General features: G+C 40.9%; 4 protein-coding genes across 6 annotated transcripts; 3 read left to right on the top strand and 1 right to left on the bottom strand.

The window, feature by feature from the left end:
* The first annotated feature begins 2648 nt into the window (after positions 1–2648).
* Positions 2649–9119, top strand: fam133b (family with sequence similarity 133 member B). Its single transcript, XM_036515863.1, has 10 exons — positions 2649–2783; positions 3617–3714; positions 4503–4581; positions 4934–5026; positions 5138–5170; positions 5627–5695; positions 6036–6134; positions 6470–6523; positions 6621–6713; positions 8299–9119. Exons 1-10 carry the CDS (start codon positions 2760–2762, stop codon positions 8386–8388), a joined length of 732 nt encoding a protein of 243 aa, XP_036371756.1. The 5' UTR covers positions 2649–2759; the 3' UTR covers positions 8389–9119.
* Positions 9120–10566: 1447 nt separating this feature from the next.
* grn1 (granulin 1) lies at positions 10567–14679 on the top strand. Its single transcript, XM_036515593.1, has 6 exons — positions 10567–10621; positions 12223–12363; positions 12907–13203; positions 13491–13661; positions 13872–14102; positions 14296–14679. The coding sequence occupies exons 2-6, from the start codon at positions 12223–12225 to the stop codon at positions 14422–14424; spliced, it is 969 nt and encodes a 322-aa protein (XP_036371486.1). The 5' UTR covers positions 10567–10621; the 3' UTR covers positions 14425–14679.
* Positions 14680–14958: 279 nt separating this feature from the next.
* On the top strand, positions 14959–17295 carry efcab1 (EF-hand calcium binding domain 1). 2 transcript variants are annotated; one of them, XM_036515595.1, is made up of 6 exons: positions 14959–15034; positions 16071–16226; positions 16524–16628; positions 16720–16871; positions 17014–17118; positions 17221–17295. In XM_036515595.1, the coding sequence occupies exons 1-6, from the start codon at positions 14959–14961 to the stop codon at positions 17269–17271; spliced, it is 645 nt and encodes a 214-aa protein (XP_036371488.1). In that variant the 3' UTR covers positions 17272–17295. The 2 variants fall into 2 exon arrangements, with proteins under 2 accessions (XP_036371488.1, XP_036371487.1); XM_036515594.1 differs by having other exon boundaries at positions 17014–17271.
* A 9-nt stretch (positions 17296–17304) lies between these two features.
* Positions 17305–19375, bottom strand: rbm48 (RNA binding motif protein 48). 2 transcript variants are annotated; one of them, XM_036515591.1, is made up of 5 exons: positions 19253–19375; positions 18895–19085; positions 18540–18685; positions 17791–18359; positions 17305–17558 (listed from the first exon to the last, which is right to left on the bottom strand). In XM_036515591.1, exons 1-5 carry the CDS (start codon positions 19373–19375, stop codon positions 17487–17489), a joined length of 1101 nt encoding a protein of 366 aa, XP_036371484.1. In that variant the 3' UTR covers positions 17305–17486. The 2 variants fall into 2 exon arrangements, with proteins under 2 accessions (XP_036371484.1, XP_036371485.1); XM_036515592.1 differs by having other exon boundaries at positions 17308–17558; positions 18895–19042; positions 19253–19311.
* Positions 19376–19418: the final 43 nt, after the last annotated feature.

Below are 19418 nucleotides of genomic sequence, written 5' to 3' on the forward strand. Positions count from 1 at the left end.
TATTTTGAAATAAATTTTGTTGAATATCCTTCAAAAATCGGATGGGTGCTAAAACCTCCGATGATGAGTTGTACTGTTCTTCCTGTGGCCTTGTTTCTGTGATGGGCTCACTGTGAAAACAAAGAAGGAGTCTTTCTCCAACAGGGCAAAGTGGCACAGATGTGGTGCTAGCATCAACTTGCTGTACCCTCTATTAAAACTTGAATCGAATCCCAAAACTTTCCAGCCCGCATACAGTGCCGTTATGTGTCTTGAACCATTCATTACACAGCTGTGGAACCTCTTATCTGAAAATGGTCCATGCCAGTTTTCCTAAACGCTGCACCAGCTTAACATAAAAAGTGAGAAACTGCTCATTCAGAAAGGTTTAGGCATTTCAGCAATCACATCTAAGTGGCAGAGAGGCCGTTGCAGTCACTTAGGGGTTGATGGTGTGTTCTGGTTGATATTGGCATCATGTTAAAGCACTTCACTTACATTATGTGAAAGCTAGATTCACTTTTTGAACAACTTGGAAAGTGATTAACAGTAACGCAGCAGAGCTTCTGGGGTCTGTGTCCCGATCATGGACTAAGTGACCCACATGGACAGTCACCATTTCCAAAAGAGTGAATCAGAGCTATTTAGCACATGGGACTTTCCCAGCCACCTTTGTGCTGTAACAACATTTATCGTCACGCAATTATCTTTGGTTTTTGGTTCTCACATATGCTAATGTACTATGGGAATCTTAAGTGTGTGTGATCAGAATTTCATTCTCACTGGAAAAAACGCTCGTTCATGGTATTTTATTTCATTTACTTCTGCAGAATAAATGTACACAGTAATCGACAGCATTTGTCATATTGTTTTGCATTCGCATTGTGCTTGAAACACGTGAATGACAATAAGTGTTATTTTTTTTTTCTTGCGGGGCAGAGAAAACATCGAAATCGGTGCTGTGGGAACACATTTATCATTGTGATCCTGCTTTTAAAAGTGTCGTGCATTGTTTTAAATCTCTGAAATGGTGGAAATGTTTTTTTTTTAAATAGCGCATCTTATCATGCCTTGTGCCTAGTTAGCAGTATTTTTAAATGCTGTCAATGGTTACTTTTTAGTTAAATTCAGTATGGAATACTTTGCTATAAACTTATAGCTGAAGATACGCTTACATAGATTTCACTGATGCTTTTTAAAATCTTATAATGATGTTTGTTATTGTTTCAAGTAAATGACAAGTGACTTAGAAATGTACAGTTGGTATCAAAGCAAGCAAAAGTACGGAAGTACATTTATTAAATAGTACTTTGTGTGAGTTTGTTTCTACTTAGGAATACTAGATAGAAATCCTATTTTTACAATTGTGATGTATATCAGACATAATATAGCATTTTTATAGCTTCCCAGTCACAATGTTCAGAGAACAATCATGACAGTAATTGCCTTGATATTCTTAATATGATGAGTACTTCCAGTAATAATCACCCTGTAGATGTAGTACTGTACACTTACGGTATTGTGTAAACCGTGTGCTGGTTTAGATAGTGCCGTTAATTTAAGGACGTGTGTCTAAATGTCAACCAATTTAAGGCTAACTTAGGCCTAATGCTGTAGATGGAATAGCGTTTTATCGGTAGATATCAGCAGATAATTGTGAACCTTTTAAGTCTATTTATACATCACAACCTTGAAACTGATACAGTTCTTTGGTTGCCATCACATTTAGGTTTTTGTCTGTTTGTTCGTTTTTGTTTTGTTGTGCGCAAAAAAAATGCTGGTAAGAACGCATTTGCGCAATTTGTTGCCTCGAACCAAATGATTGATTTTTGAAACGAATGTTGAATGACCATGTAGAATTTATCATTGAATACGGCAACTTTGCTGATATTGCTTTTTGTTATTTGTGGGAGGGAGAGGGGCGTGTTTTTTATATTGTAGTGTTTCTGTAAACAGTTTGCTGCTAATTCTGTATCGTGCTCTGGCTCTGTCCTTCTAAAGATATAGCTAATCGGAGACAAAAGAGGTTGTAAGTGCTACCCATGAAAGCTGCTTGAGTGTTATGCTTGTGTGTTGTAGCTCCAACTGTCTGACATTTTTATTTTTGTAAAATAAATATTTCAGTGTGTAAAAAAACATCCGTTTTGTCTCTGTAGTGTGGTGTTGTTCATTTATCATTTTTTCTCAAGTGTTCGATTTATCCATAGAATAAACTAATGCTTATTAAATGTATACCAGGTGGAACAAATATATTTCACATAAAATTGTAATATAGGAAAATCATTTATCATTGTTTATAATATATGTATGTAATATGGCGAGGGGTTATTTTAAACATGACAAATGAGTTGAAAACGTCAGCACAATTTTGGTGTGTACAGTCATTCATGATAAACTTTAAAGTAAATAATAATAGGCTAACATGAATAAATTTTGTTTTATACACACACACTCCATCCAGGGAGGAGATGGTATCAAAAGGAAAATATGAAAATATATTATTTCCGAACATGCCGTAACCTGATACACGTTTAACTACGTTTAAACATAATTCATTTTTATTTTTTTTTTTATTTCCATCGTGTCTGGAGAATGTTGTACGGTGTATACTGTGGCTCGTCCGCTAGATGGCAGACGCGCTTCCATTAGTCAGTAATGCAGCCAGCCAGTCTGCTGCGCCGCTTAGTAAGAAGAGTCCTGCCGCTGGGGGTGGTATGTAAACAAAGTCAATACCTAGCTAAGCTAGTTCAAACATATGAATTCAGGGTGAAATCGACAAAATGGGGAAGCGAGACAACAGAGTGGTAAGTTTTTATTTGTGTAGAAAAACTAGCACTCCGTACGATATGACTGGTCAGGTTCTGAAATTTATTTTATGATGGATGGGTTACTTTGTGCCGCATCGGGAGCGCTAATGTTGGGCCTGCTTTCAAAAACACCGCGCCAAGCGGCATGCTAGCTAGCATTTTTATCGTAAAGCTAGCTTGCAGTGTCCGTAATGTAACGTAATTACGTGTAAACATAGTACTTTATATTTGGCAATGACAGTGCTGGTTAGTTCAGTCAGTTACCATACTAGCTAAAGTAAGTCATTTTATGAGAATGCCAAAAAAGCTTGAGAGCGGAATGGCTAACCTGCATGCTAGCTAGCCAGCTAACATTAGCTAACCAGCCTAATATTTGTATACTCGGTCCGTGAAGCCCGAAATAGCTATGATGGCTAGGTTTGTAAATTAGATTAAGCTAGTTAGGTATTTAGTCATTGCAGCTTGGTTATTTGTTTAGTAGCAGAGTAGTGTTCGAGTCGTATAAGTAGGCAGTGAACTACAGCTAGCTAAGCTAGTTAGCAAGCTAAGTAGTCTAGCTAGTGACGATCAAACTTTTCTACCGGGCAACTAGCAGAATAATCCCATCTAGCTAGTTATCTGGTTATACTATGGGTTAGTCTACATATCTGTTTTGAAACAGGCAATCGTGTGCTAGTACCTTAGCTAACTGGCGACTGATCGCAGGAACGGTATTATCATTGCCTAGCTACTGCAGCACGCACTACAATCAGCTAGCTGGGTAGCCAGCTGCGTTGAAGAGGTATGTCTGGTGAGATCTGTAGTGGTATTTCTGTGTGTTTGCATTACAGGCTTACTTGAACCCAATAGCTGCTGCCCGTGCTCGAGGACCGGCGCCTTCTTCAGGGCCATCTATACAGGATTATCTGAGCAGACCTAGGCCCACATGGTGAGTGGGCCTCTCGCACACTAACTGCATGTCCAGGGACACGCACTGGCGTGTTAATTGGCTTGCTCCATACCTATTGATATAGTTTCTTGAACGATATTGTCTGACTTCACTTTTAGGTTTATGTAGCAGTTTACATTACCAATCATATGTGTATGCTGGGGTTTGAACCCACGCCCCTGTGTTTGCGCTGAGGACAACTATGGCCCAATGCCACCATCAGATCCCTTCTGAAACCTGCAGGCAGCTTTGAGAGTGTTCTCGCATCACAGTTGGTGCTCTAAGTGTCATTTTAATGTTGTGCTATTTTTGTTTTTGTCATCTTTACAAATCAAAGCCAGTCAGGGGCAGGGCCAAGATTCAGCTCTTAACAGTGTGGTGTGTAGTATCTAGCTCTGTATAGTATGTAGTATTTGACATTGGTGCATATTTGAAAGTGATTGGTAGTGACGTGTTTGTACAAATTTCCATGCCACTTTATTACACATTTTGTGTGTCACTAAGAGTGTTAAATGTCACAGCTGTGAATGTAAAATGTATATGACAATGGGGAATCTGTACTGCAATCTGAAATGCTCTCACTTAGCTTTTGGGTGTTATGGTGCTTAACATACTTTGTTTTTTCCACCTAGTCTTCCAGCAGGTCCTAAAAAAGGCAAAAAAAAATGTTCTCTTTTGTACTTGTGCCATTTTGATATCTTGCAGGAAAAGCTAGGAATAGTAATACTTGTGATCGTTTTTAATGGTTTTGAGATTGCGTAAGTTCTGAGCCTTTTCTCTCCTCTCAGGGAGGAAGTGAAGCAGCAACTGGAGAAGAAGAAGAAGGGCTCCAGGGCTTTGGCCGAGTTTGAGGAGAAAATGAACGAGGTATGATGGATTTAGTCATAAACCACTGCACTCCTACCACTACCCAACCTCTGAGGAAGCCATTACTGTGCATGGTTTTTGTAGTCAGCAGTTGTGGTATCAGTATCATAATTGCATCATTTAGCAGAAGGGGCGAAACCAGGCCATCCTCATACAGTGCCTGAGGAACAGTGTAACTTGTTGTTTTCAGACTATATATCACATATAACCATTGCTCCAAGTATAAAAGTGTCTGAGCAGAAAGAAGCGGGTATTGGATGGGTTGTTATGAAATGAACAGGCATGTAAGACGCACCAGTTTGTGCTCTCTCTGTTGGAGTGGAAATTCTCAAATTTGGATCCCTTTCTGTAGAAATGGAAGAAGGAGTTGGAGAAGAACAGAGAGAAGCTACTCGGTGGGGGCGACAGCAAAAAAGAGAAAGAGAAGGAGAAAGAAAAGAAAGAAGTGAGTCGCCTGAGTCTCACCAAAGTTGATGATGAGGAAGCATTTATACTGCAGCTGCAATTCCCCATGCAGGCTACAGTCACTGACCCACCTCTCTTGTCCTGTCTTTAGAAAAAGCGGAAAGACAAGAAGAAGTCCAGCAGGGTGAGAAAAGTTTTCCAATGTTAAGCACTATCTTACAGTGCTACAATGTCCTGCAGTGCTTACCTCAGCTGAGAACTGTCTCATTGTGGAACCGTACACATCCTGTCCCCGTACTGTCACTATACTTGCTGTATGCACATTTGTAAGTCGCTTTGGATAAAAGCGTCTGCTAAATAAATAAATGTAAATGTAAGTGACCACTCGCAATACATTGCATAAAATGTTTTTGTTGCTTATATGTTTAAACATAAATCTGTAGCTACAGTACTGTAATCACGTTTGTTAAGCTGCTATTAATTGTTCTTACTACTAATCTTTATTAATTAATCTTTCTTCTTCTCAAGTTTGTTGTTTTTTTTTAATCATTTAATCAAGCAGTTTACATTTAAGTATTTCTTGAGGATGTTTAAATGACTGAAAATCTAATAAGCCCTGCTTCTGTTGTGTTTGGTCAAGCATTCTTCGTCTTCCTCCTCTTCATCAAGTTCTGATTCTTCTAGCAGCTCCTCAGAGTCCGATGATGAGGCAAGTACCTTCATCTCTTTGACCCAGATTCATGCAAAGCACAAAATCCCGCTGAAGTCTGTACCAGGGTTACCAGGGTTGTTTTTTGTTTTGTTTGTTTTTTTAATTTATGTTCTTAAAGTCTTTTTGGTGTCAGTTTTCAGTTTGCAGAGTAGAGTAGTGATTCATTTGTCAACTCATGTTGTTTTTTTTTCAAATCTCATTTGTGATAAGAATGTTAAAAGGTTTTGTTTGTCCTCCATGTTATTTTGTACACTGCCGGTTCTGTAAGGCAGTTTTATATAAGCGTGGAATAGCTTGTCACTTTTTTGCAATGCATCATGGTCTTTTTTTTTATTAGGATGAAAAGAAGAGCGTTAAGAAGAAGCGAAAGAGGAAGCGCTCTTCCGTGCGGAAAGCATCGGATGACTCCCTCTCAGAATCCGAGTCTGATGGCGAGGTACCCGCTGTAGTGGTTATGTTGGTCTCTACCATTAGGGGTGGAAGGGTAGTGTGGCTAAGAGGCAGGGTAATGCTCTGTAATGCTCAGCTGCCAGGTGAGGGCGCTGCTGAGTTAAGCAGGCATACAAAGAGGGTGAAGTAAAATTGTAAGCTGTACAAATTGTTCGGGATAGCTATTTATGCTAAGAAGGGCTATTAAAGTAATAGCCCTGTCCCAGATAACTGCTGACGTTTTGTATCATATATACTTACAAGGCTGGATTTGTAGGGTGTATCACCAAAGGTCGGTCAACTTATATTTATTTATTTATTTTGTTTGCTTTACTCTTCTAGGAGTCATCCAAAAAGAAAAAGAAGAAACTCAGGGAAGACGTAGAGAAAGAAAAGGTCATGTCCATTCCCATGCGTGTGCGGATGTCCGTGGTGGCAGTTTAAACGTGTTGTGCTTGGGTGTACTCATCGTGGAAATGCTTCTGTCTGGCAGGATGACAAGGGCAGTCGGAAGAAGAAGAAGGCTGAGCGCACTCACAAAGGCTCGTCCTCAGAATCCTCGGGCGACACAGAACCGGATGAGGATGTGAGTGCCATTAATGAACTCATGCCGATCAGTGTTTTTTTGGCTCTTCTCCACTACTTTTTATCAATGCATTACTTCGACCCTGTCTGTTCTTTTGTAAGCGCTGGTTTAAGTCTCAAATGAATGGAGAAATATGTAAATGTGACTCCATGTGTATCAGTGGTTCAGAACTGAAGAAACAAGGGATATCGCTATAACTTTATAATTCCTTATTAGATGGAGTCAAAGAAGAAGAAAAGGAGCAGTGAGGAGAAGGAGAAGATAACAGTAAGTTAGTAAACTGCAGTGAAAATAATGCCATATCTAAATCCTGCCCTTATTGCATCAACCAGTCTCCTTTTAATTACATAGGTATATTCTCCTCAGTCCTACACAAGCTCAAATTTTGTACCTCCTGTTCTACAGGAGAAAGATTGCACCTGCATGTTCTGGACAGACAAAACACACAGGCCGCCTTCTCAGTCCACATTGAGCCTCATTGGTGACACGTTTGGGGTTCCCTATTGTGTATTTCCCCTGTCATTGTCAGAGACAGAGAAGCTTCTTCAGGCTTCCATAAGCAAATAAAGGAAGGACAGAATCAAAGTTCAAAGTTTATTGTCATATGCACAGTAAAGAAACAATTTCCCTGTACAATGAAATTCTTCCTTTGCCTTCCACTTATGAGTGCCGTTAGGAGTAAAACACAAGAATTTAAGAAAGAAAATATATAAAAAAGGTCGGAGAGTGTAAGGAAAAATAAATAAATAAAGGATATATACATTAAATGTGTAAAAAAGGACATCAGTGCAGTGTAGAATGTGCAACGTTGATGCAATGTCAGTTCCATTCCATTGCACAGTTGGTTGCAGTGTGGGTGTGTATGTGTGAATGTATGCATGGGCTAGGCCGGGGAGGTGTGTATTTGTGTATTTGGGTCTGATGGCTGATGAATCACAGAAGCATCCTGATTTATGGCACAAACTACCATGGGGAGGCCCCATCTAAAGAGACAGCATGAAATTCCTCAACCAATGAAATATCTGTGACCACAAGTCCACTGATTATACAAACAGGGCTTTTAACATTTAGCAGATACTCATACTGAAAAATGCGGAGACCCATTATAATCCATTATATACACTATTGGAACGTGATGCATGAGCTTAAATGCCAGAGCCCCTCGGTCACACAGTGCATGAGTCCCTGGGTCTGCCCCTCAGGGGAATGTTGGGGTTTGCAGGTATGGGGGGGAGATGGAATGGCACATTACAGAGGTGTCTGAAGGGATCATGGCCAGGTGGAGTGAGGCTTACGGTATTAAGTAGCACACCAGTTTCTTGTCAGGGCAGGGTTCAAACTGTAATAGAAAAAAAAACAGTTTTATTCAATACACCTGTACATTTTCTCATAAACCATATTAACAGTCGATGTTGCACTTCGATAGGTTGCATTGGTCAGGGTCCAGGAGAGGAGCATTGTGCTTCAATTCAAAATACGCCACCAAGAGGCAGGGCCTCAGGTGTAATTTAAAGGTCATTTGGAAAATCATTAGTAATGTCAGAAATATGAAAAGCTGAGGCCTGTCTGTCTGAAATTCTTCCAGGACAAATCAAAGAAGAAGAGGAAAAAGAAGCACAAGAAACATGGCAGGAAGAAGAAGAAGGCCTCCGGCTCCGGCTCGGAGTTAGAGTAACACCCATCAGCGCAAATGGCGGGAAACGGGAGTCTTCATTATTAGGAGGACACTTACCAAAACTACCAAAAACAACAGAACAACACCTGCATGACAGAAGACCTCTCCAGGCCACTGGGAGGCTTATTCCCTGCTCATTGAGGTTTTACCATGGGGAAATTTTGTCTTTCACATATTTGAACTGTTTTTTTTGTTTTTTTTTTTAGAGGAGAATTTTCAATTCAAATAAAGGTCAATGTTACCATGCGACTGTCAAGAGTGGCTTGTCTGAGTAATTAAATGTTGATTTTACAGGATAACAACACTGTGTTTCTGTGGTGACCAAAAGACCAGGAGTGGGTCATACTGTAGCAGGAAAAGATTTACTACCACTGCTTGTCAAAGATTGTTAATGATGGCCTTAGTTCTGTCTGAACTCCTCATCTTTGACATCATGGCCTTTTTGCTGTTGTTAAGTCTAAAATTAAAACCATTTTCTCCCACTTTTGACTTGTAATTTTACTGTTGAGTTGCTAGGGTAAGGTCATTTTGTGACTTCAGTACGCTTGTGTCTGTATTATGCATGTGACCTGATCATAGGACTGTTAACCAGCCTCATATTGAAGCTGGAATTACAAAACTTGATTGGTTTTCGTAGCAGGGATACGTTTGTTCCTTTTAGATAGAAAATTATTCTATACATACAATGATGGATAATTCTTACATTTCACATTCAATAAAAGTTTATTGTAGCACTTCCCAAACTGTGTTGAAGTTTGGTGTGTGTGTACTGCATGGAATTGGGGAAACAGTGAAACACACTGCTTCGGTTTTTAATACATTTACATTTACATTTATTTATTTAGCAGACGCTTTTATCCAAAGCGACTTACAAAAGTGCATACAGCAAGTCTAGCGACAGTACGGGGACAGGATGTGTACAGTTCCACAATATGAGAGTTCTCATCTGAGAGCAAGGTCTGTTTGAGGACACAGTACTATCAGATTTGTACAATTACAGCCTATAGGGCAACTAATACGATACACCTTCAAATGACAAACTTCAACAACTTCAAACGGCGCAATGAGCATCAGGGTAAATGCAGCAACAAGAAACAATTTAAAAAGCACAGCAATTTACGACAGCACTGATTGGGGGGGGTGGGGGGAGCAGCAATTGTGTGCTGGGTCAGTCCAGGTAGAGTCTGAAGAGGTGCGTCTTCAGGCCCCGTCTGAAGGAATGGGGTGAAGGAGCTGTCTGTAGCAAGACAGGGAGCTCGTACCACCACTCTTGCACAGAGCCCTGACCTTTAAAGGCACTATATGGCTAGAGTACACATTTTTCTGCTATCTCATCATGCATTCAATAAGTTCCTTTTTTAAGTTCTTCAAATTAGTAGTCAAAGACGTATCAGAAAGGAGAAGGGGGGGGGGGTTAATTAACCATTTTCATTTACTTTGCTTACTGGCTAAATTAACTTCACTCTTGGTGATCATTATTTGAGTGGTTGGCTTTTCCTTCCTTCTCCTTTTCCTTTCCCTGATTTGAGACAGTTACTGTAAATGTAGAAGGGCAAATATCCATGAAAACAGTCCATTCAAACACTCCCAAAAAAATGTGAAGTGAAAAATAGTGAAGTTTTGTTAAGTGGATCCCAGTCTACTGACTGAGGTAATGCCACCTCTAGACAAGCTATTAGTCAATTGTATGGGTTATGTAATACATGTCAGTAATCCAAGCGGATTTTTAAAGAAGACCAGACCTTCATTTTTCTCTAACACTAAAAGGCAGTTGGATTTAGTAGACTTTGATGTAGCACCTTATATTTATATATCCAACCAAAATGTTAGCAATGAATTCAATATGGACTGGTTATGACCATCAAGCTCCATTAAAAACAAGCTTTGGGTTAAATCAAGAGAATATTGCCTACAATGCTACAAAACTATCAAACTTCACATTGCAAGTGTCAGCTTGCTCTATTCTGGTAATGTCCAAATTGCAAAATATTTTAGTGGTTTGTTATCAGGCAAGAATGGTGAGCACAGATTAGCACAGCAAATCATACTCCTACATAAAAAAAAGCATGTGAGTGTTGCTTCCTTTTTTCTGAAGACTCATTTGTTTTCTTCCGACCCAATTGCACTTCATGAAGGAAGTGAATGTGAGGAGCCCTTTATAAAACGCTGCATAGGAAACTGCAGTGACAGTGTCACCGTCTTAGAGAAGCCAGAGCCTGACTACAGGAGCAAGGTGAGAAAAACTCACAGTTTAAAGTATGACAGAGTTTGGCATTCTAGAACTGCCGAACTGAAATGAGAGGCACTGAAATGCTTTAACTGCACACGCTGTTATGTGGCTGTAGCTACCCTCTGTAAAGCTTAAGGGTAGCTTTGAAAGGTTTGCTGAAGTGTGTCACGATGCTTGTGCGCTGATGTGACATTAGAGCTTGTGTACAAAAGTGATACTTCCACTTTTGTACACAAGTGGTATGGTACTTCCTGCAGTTTCACTATATATTAACTGTACAGTGAACCCAGATTTGTTTAACCCTTATGAAAAATAGAGCCTGCTGTCAGGAAAAGACCAGTATGTTGCATTTGGTTAAAATGTTGATAGAATTTGTGTATTTTTTTGTCTCATAAAAACATGAATGAAATCCAGTAGTGAATGTGATTGTAGTATGATCTGTGGGTCTGATGAGTCTTGAAGCCATTTTAGTCAAACATTAACTCATTGTAAAACAGACTTGTTCAGTCATGTTCCTTTTTATTATGTTTATCCACACACATTCGATAGTTTTATGAACCAGATAGTAAAGACATGTTATACAGACCCTATGCAGCAACTCATTGACAGTCCAAATCAGTTTTTTCAGACTTCTGTAAGTGGGGGTTGCTGTCAGATTACACTGTAAGTTATGAAGAGAGCATGAGTGGCAACTTTGACATGTGCACACTCTAACAGTGTCTTTGCACTTAATCTGCAACACTGATGGTCTATTGTACAGGGAGGCAGGGAGAGCCTGGCAGACAGAATGCTATCTGTCCACTTCCTTATTACTGTCATCAGAATGCTTTGCTTCCATCTTTGTGTCACTTGTCATTTCCCCTCCTTACATGACCTATTATATTAAAGGCAGCATTGACATAATATGTAACAAATAATCAGTTTAAAAGGTTCTTAATGGGGAAACAGTCTGTCAGCATACAAAGGCTGTAAGAGTCTGTGTTTGGACCATGGTGATTACCTAGGCATATGATCAGCAGCCTGGATGTTGGCCAGCTTTAAGCGCATCTTCTCCATGGGTGTGGCCTGTTACTCTTACTTTCCCTTCATGTTCACATTTCCTTACACTGTTTTCAAAGTACAATAAAATAAACTGCCAAAAAAGGAGACAAGGGAAAACTTTTACAGGTTAGCTGTATTGTGTATGTGCTATTTGGTTCTTAGTGACTTCAGGGCTAACTAATGAGCTATGGTGTGTCTCACACTGTTCTGTATGATACATAGTAGTTTATAAGGACCACAGTCATGGAGTACATTTATCCAAACACTATCCCTAAAGTTCACTTTAATGTACTTACTGACTGATTTTTTCACCGATTTTTCCAGAAATTTTCAAACTCTTAGATATACATACAATATCTGTGAGGTAAACTACTATCATGAAGTGAAGGGCCTTGGATTAAATACTGTCTAGATATTGTGTAAAAGCAAGCACTGCTATAAATAAAATGTGATGCTGACAATAATATTCTTCAGTTGGTCAATTAAAAGGCCTAAAACTTCTTAAAATTGGCCTAAAATGCTTCTGTTTTCCTTGGCATTTCCATCCTGATTCCTCTCCCCAGATGCCGTGTGCTGTTATGTTAGTGCTGCTGATGGCAGGATTTGCCAGCAGCTCACAGATCTGCCCTGATGGAAAGGTGTGCCCTCACTTATCTACCTGCTGTGAGGGGGAAACCGGATACCAGTGCTGCCCAGTTCCAAACGTGAGTCACTGGGATGTCAATCACACCAGCACTGGCCAATGGGTCGCATATGCATATGTGACTCCGCCCATGGTGATGTCAGCCCTCGGGACTTTTGATCAAGAACTTCTCTAGTGTTCTCTCTGATCACCATAATGGCTTGTGATAAGACAAGTCAGCACTGTGAGTCTAATAATTACATGTACAGAACAAGGTAAACCTGTTCCTGCCATTTTTTAAGATTTCATCTGCATCACATATAATCCACAGACCTGGAAACTATCCTCATCTTTTTGTCTGTCTTCTGTTTCACATTTTAATGCCATGACCGTTAAATACATCTTAATAAGATTATAATGTGATATGAGATTGAATTAAAATAACTGATCTACACATTATGGCAAAAATGGTAGTTTACTTACACCTATGCAAAGGATGTCTACCATGCAGTCAGCAGGTTGGTCAAAATTTCAGGGTTCACCTAAAACCTGGTTTTGAAAGTAACAGTCTCCTAAATCCTGGCACCTGTGACACCATCGGTTGTGTGTGTGCCTGCATTTCCAGGCTGTCTGCTGCCCCGACAAGTCGCACTGCTGCCCTCAGGGCTTCCAATGCAACATGCAGACCAACATGTGCGAGAGGTCAGGGGGGAGAGGGGGTGTGCCCATGCTGAGGAAGACCGCGGCTGAAGAACCGAGTACTGACCTCTCCGGCAGCGTGGAGGCCGAGGGGGTGCCCGCCCTCCCGAACGTGGTGTCCCAAAGCAGCGCGGTGCACTGCGACGACTTCCACACCTGTCCCGAGGGGACAACATGCTGCAGACACCCCGCAGGGGTGTGGTTCTGCTGCGCGTATTCCCATGTGAGTGGACAGGAATTGGTGGGGTTAAGTGTGACTGGTCAAATAGTCTCTTTTGTCATTTTCACCCAATAACACAAAAGAAAACTGAGGTACAGTTGTAACATGTAGCACAACAGATTTTTATCTACACAGACATACAGCAGGGCAGTGGAATGAACAATGTTTAGAGCAACAGGTGGAAGACCAGCATATGACTGCAGGAGAATGAAGAAGGCATTGCTCATTAAAAACTATTTTAATCCTTCAAAATGAGGAATTCCATTCTTGCTGTTTTTCTTGCTTCAAAGGGTTACTGCTGTCTGGATGGTTACCACTGCTGTCCCTTTGGTTACCACTGTGACCTTACCTACACGAGATGTCTGGTGAATGGGCTGAGTTTCCCCTTTGCTGCCAAGCCAGCCGCCATGAAGATCAGGGCCACAGAAGTGTCTCAGAATGAACCCGAGCTGATAGAACAGGTGTTTTATGGGGAAGCATGTTATGTAATGACTCCTGCTATTGGTTGCAATCTTGGTGATTTGGTATTGTCTCTGCACTTTTGTGAGTCGTTTTGCATAACAGCACCTGCTAAAAGAATAAATGTAAAGTACTGCAATGTAAGGTCTTTTTAGCAAAGGTGGGATGGGTTCGGTTGCTTCCTGGGGTTAAGCGATGCGTTTGTGCTGTAGGACGAGTGCTGCGGGAGCAGGTCTGGCTGTTGTCCTGAAGGGTTCCGCTGTGGCGCGGACAAGACGTGCGTGAGTGACAGCAGCCAGCACCCCCTGGCCGAGCTGCACCAAGCCCTCAGCGTCGGCTCCCAGGATGCGGTTATCATCTGCGACCAAGACTTCTACTGCCCCGCCGGCAAGAGCTGCTGCAGGTCCCCGACCGGCGGGTGGGGATGCTGCCCATATCCACTGGTAACCCTGTGAACTAATGTCTCTGTGCTTCTTAACTGTGTCTGTGTGTGTTGGAGGAGTGGGAGGGGGCATAATGCATAATGCAATCTGGAGTGTTTACATACAGTGCTGTGGGAGTAATTCAAAGTTCTGTGAACAGCTAGGAAGGTCTGTAGCCATTTTATTGGTATTAAGGTATCTCTCTCTTCCACAGGGCCAGTGTTGCCTAGATGGAGTGCATTGCTGTGAATATGGGTACAAGTGTGATGCTACCTCAAAAAAGTGCACAAAAGGATACGCATACATCCCTTCAGGCCTTAAAGAGACGGCCCACAGAAACTGACACACGGCAACAACTTCCTTTCTGTTACTCCACCTGAAGACATTTTACTCTCGGCTCCTCTTAAAATTCAATAAAATTAATGCTTCGTATATCACGTCAAAATTGCACAAAATTAGGAGACAGTAGCTCCAAGCAATCAATGAAGTTCATGAAAATACTATAATTTCCTAATGCATCATTTTGCTTGCTTTAATATAAAATTGTTGTTGGTTGGTTCAATGTTGGCATATTGCAGGACAATAAATTTGAAATGGTTTTGCGGGAATCTGTGTACATTTATTATTGTTGCAAGTAATCCTATCCAGCACTCTCCATGGATCAAGTGTGCAGGTCATTTAACCATTGTTAGCTATGCCCAGTCACCACAAATAAAGACTACCTGAAAAGAGACTGATGCCTTCAGCACTTCGCACTTCGCGCTTTTGGCCTTGCACCCTGATTAGAGTTTCCACAGCAACGGGGTGACAAACATTGCGCGTCAGAGGTTGCTCTGTTACCTTGTATCAGAGGAAAAGCCGACTAAAAACAGCAAAAATGTCGGAAATGTCGGCGATGAATAGAAAAATTATTCAAAATCTTGCAGAGGTTTTTTCAAGGCATATCAAACACTGTAAGTGCTCGCTGTTGAACAAAAACTTTCGCAAAACTATTTGCTAGTTACTAGTTAAAGCCGATTTTACTCATTGACTGGCCACATTTTGCCATTTGACCGACCTTAAATATTTCGAAAGAAGTTAGCAAGCTGGCTAGTTGTAACACGCTGAGTAGTATTTTTTGGGGAGGGTCGAAAAATAGGCATTTAAGATAATTTTGGTCGAGCAACCAGCAGTCATCAGTCTGTTGTTTTGTCCAAAACTCGTAGACTGTGTTGAGAGATGTTTTGAGAGATAGACAACTGGCTACAAGTAAATTTATGCTGTTTTCGGTATCCACATCATACATTCATTTTAAAGAACTTGTGCATCGCCTAAAGCAGGGCACTTAAATACAATTTCAGGCTGTGTTGTGGGATATGTGCCAGGAAAGATGCGACAAAGCACCGTGGTCTGCCATGTAAACCGTTCTCATTTGAAAATGCTTGTGAATCGCACATTTTCACGTAAATTCAAGTCTATTAAAGGGGGAAGTACGACGGATGTTTCATCAATTAAATTTCATTTCAAGTAGTGCCTATTTCTTAATGCTTGTACTATTTACTTCAGAATCGGTTTTGATGATGCTTGACCTGACCTTGAGTTGTTTTCCATTTTTTAAATTGGGCCAACAGAGTCACGGTCTCCACCTTATCGTATACTGTTGATATATCAATGAAATAGTTGTCAGTGAACATTCGCTTATATGTGGGGCGACCATTCCGCTTGCAGCACATAGTAGAGGCTGTGAAATTATGATTTCGATTGAAACGTCGTATGAGTCTACTTTTTTATACCTTTATGTCATCTGATTGTTCAATGTATTGCCCAATTTAAGCATTCTCCAACTATTATGATATACAGTCTTCAGTGGATGCCATCTCAGGCACCGTTGCCAGCATAAAACAATTATCCAATGCATTTTTAGGGTGGCCTATAGGTTACTGTATTGATTTACAATTCCCAATCATTTTGTAAATATTCAAACATGAACCACACTCTCCTTGGCCACAGTTAATAAAACAGAGATTGAGCGTCTGATACGACTGTACAATGGCCTCCTGGGAGATCAGACTGATCGGCGAGCAGGGAATGGCCTGGACCGTGGAAAGTTCAGGAACATACTGCATAAGACGTTTGGTATGACAGACGATATGATCATGGACAGAGGTATGCTCTCAGATCCACTCACGTCAATTGCATGTTAAAGGATTGCCTGTGAAGTTGACATCTTGATAATTCAAATGCAGCGTAAACACCTCTCAAAGTGGAACCCATAATGCCGTTACCATTGATTGCAGTTTTGCAGAATGTCTTGCTTCAATCCTTGCTAACACATTTCCTCCGTAATACAAAGGTCCTTGCATTTCACTCTAGCACTGCATCTTCAAAGAAAAACTCAATTCATTGCACTATAGGAATCCATTCAGTGTGGCATGAGAATCCCTCACAAAATGTTCTATTTAGTCTTCCATGCATTCGACAAGGACAACGACAGCTACGTCAGTGTGAAGGAGTGGATAGAGGGTTTGTCAGTGTTTCTGCGTGGGACATTAGATGAAAAAATTAAGTGTAAGATACAGCCCTAGATGTTATTATACCTATTCACTGACTATCTGCCTGTTTACACTGTGTTCACTAAATCTTCTCTGTAAAAACACAGACTGCTTTGACGTTTATGACTTGAATGGGGATGGACATATCTCTCGGGAAGAGATGTTCCACATGCTGAAAAACAGCCTCATCAGGCAGCCAACAGAGGAAGACCCAGACGAAGGGATCAAAGACTTAGTGGAGATCGCTCTGAAGAAAATGGTGATATATAAATGTGATAGACCATATTCGGACAATGTTTCCAAGGTTTAAAAGATGCAAAAAAATATTTAGAATTTGTAGATTTATTTGTTTAACATAAATACTGTACAAAAATACAAAAATGTTTTGTTGCTTCTTACAGGATCATGACCATGATGGACGACTGTCTTACACAGACTTTGAGAAGGCAGTAAGGGATGAAAACCTTCTACTTGAAGCTTTTGGGACTTGCCTTCCTGATGCAAAGGTAAATATATCCAACGGAGATTTCATCAGCTTTATGAAGCTGTTTCAATTGACCTCGTAAAGTGCACGAATGAGACATGTTATCTTCCCTATTCTATTGCAGAGCATACTGGCATTTGAACAGCAAGCATTCCAGGACCCTCTTGATGCTTAATTTCACCACATCCGAAGTCTAGTTTTCACCAAGCAATATTCTGGGAAAGAAATGGTTTTTGTTGAAATTTCATACAATGAGACCACCTTTACATAAAGGTGATGTACCCCATTTGGTTCAACCCCTTTTACAGCAAGGCGTCTGTAATTTAGACCCCTGATATGTTGGTTTCCAGTATTATGGGATGTTCTTCCTCTAACGACGTGGAGTGCCTGTTAAATCCTCCTTCGTGGCTTGGGTTTGGTGGTTTTCTGCACTGCTGGCTTGTGCTCTGGAACTGCTGAAATCTAACATGACATGACAAATAAATGAGATTATTCACATTGAATATTCCCATGTTTCAACTTGAATTCTTTAAAAGGCGCTTAGCCAAATCACACTCTGTAGTATGTACCTTGAGACACAGAATATACAAAATATGTATTCAGTCATGGAGGAAGGAAAACATTAGATTTGATCTCTTCATAATAAAGACAAAGTGTACGTTTTAACTGAAAGAGTGAGTAACACACTACTAACCTTAGTCATTGTGCTTCTGATTAAATTAGCTGTAATATTCAAAGACTCGTCTTCCATATCTATCTTCGGTTGTTCTGGCAGTTTCGGTCCAATCAGAGTTTCACTTTTGTCCTCAATGCCCAACAGCGAGTCCTGACTGGCCTCCTCCACTTTTCGCTTCCTGTTTTGTAAGTGTGTCGTCCTTGGTACAAACCTGGCGGTGTGACGACTGTCCTTTCTCTGTCTGGTAACCATTGGCGTGTTTCCACAAAAGGGTGTCTGTTGAGGTTCAGTGGGTGTTGGTGGATTACAGTTATCAGCTGAATGGTAGGTAGACCCCATTCTGTCCTCTGCAGGTTGAATTTTGCCTTGGTGTCCCCAAGACGCTGCTGATGTTGATTCAGGAAAGGATGAGGGCTGATAAAGCTCCTCTTGTGGAGGAGGGGGCAGTAAAGGGTATCCAAAAAGATAGTCAGTGGTCAAATTCTCTGGCTCCTCAGCAATGTCCCTGGATTCCTTTTCTTCACTCACTGCCACTTCTGATGTGGGAACCATTTTGCTTTTTTCAACAATGTGGTCACATTCTTTAGCTGTGAATAGGAAAAAAGTAAGTTTTTGTGTCTCATGGGCAACACTGTTCTCATAGAGCCAAAATGACAGCAACGTATTAAATGCAATTTTATACAATGATAATTAGGTGAAACACCAATTCACAGGTGGAAACGGAGCATAAAAAATCCTTTAAAAGCAAAAACAGCTTGGTAGTTTACCTTTATTTTGCAGTGCCCTAGTAACAAATCGTCTCCTGTCTTGTATTTTCTGCCTGGTGTCTTCCACCGATTCATACTCGGGAGCATAGCATACATGAAGCAAGCCACCAAAGAAACTCCTCTCGTCCAGATTTCGTTTGGCCACTCTGTCATAACGGATATTTAAAACAAAATGATCTGCGTTACCGCTTTATACCAGGTCACTGGATAATATTAACGACAGACTTACATTGCAACTGCAATGTTTCGGATATTGGCATGATTTCACCACACAATATTAAAGAGGTGTGTGAGGTAGTTAGCTAGATCGCTATGTCTGAGATGTCTCATAGCAGACAGTTGCTGCCGCACTCACTTTGCGCTCTGAAGCTTTTGGAATTTGAGCAAATATACTTCGGTAAACTGCTCCGCGGGGTACTCGTCCAGCACTCGGTACTCCTCAATCGCCCCATAGAGAGCGAAGAGCTGGACAAGTTCCGTCATCACGCCTATTGCTGGAACTCCTTGCACCAACAAGAAACGAGATTCCAGGTTGATGGTGTATACCTAAGGTGAGACCACATTAACGAGATCATTCAACTACCTGTAGATCAAAAGAGTTTTTTTTCTACGAACACCACGCACTTTAGCTAGTCTACCTAACTAGCCTTACAGTATGGTGTGTCTTACACAAATGGTAGTGTTATGAATGCAATAATATAATCAGCACAAACCTTAACTGCCTTCGGTCTTCTCCCCTCTCTGTATTTGGGTCTTGTGTGACAAACTGTTTGTTGCTCGTGGTGTTTGTGAACTTCTGGGGTGCTCCAGCTTGAACTCCCTTCGGAAGCAGCCATCTTTGTGTGGGAAATGGTACAATAATCAGGCCAAAGTAATCGA

This window comes from Megalops cyprinoides, chromosome 21, assembly GCF_013368585.1.
Source record: "Megalops cyprinoides isolate fMegCyp1 chromosome 21, fMegCyp1.pri, whole genome shotgun sequence".
In the NCBI taxonomy this organism is placed as follows: domain Eukaryota; kingdom Metazoa; phylum Chordata; class Actinopteri; order Elopiformes; family Megalopidae; genus Megalops; species Megalops cyprinoides.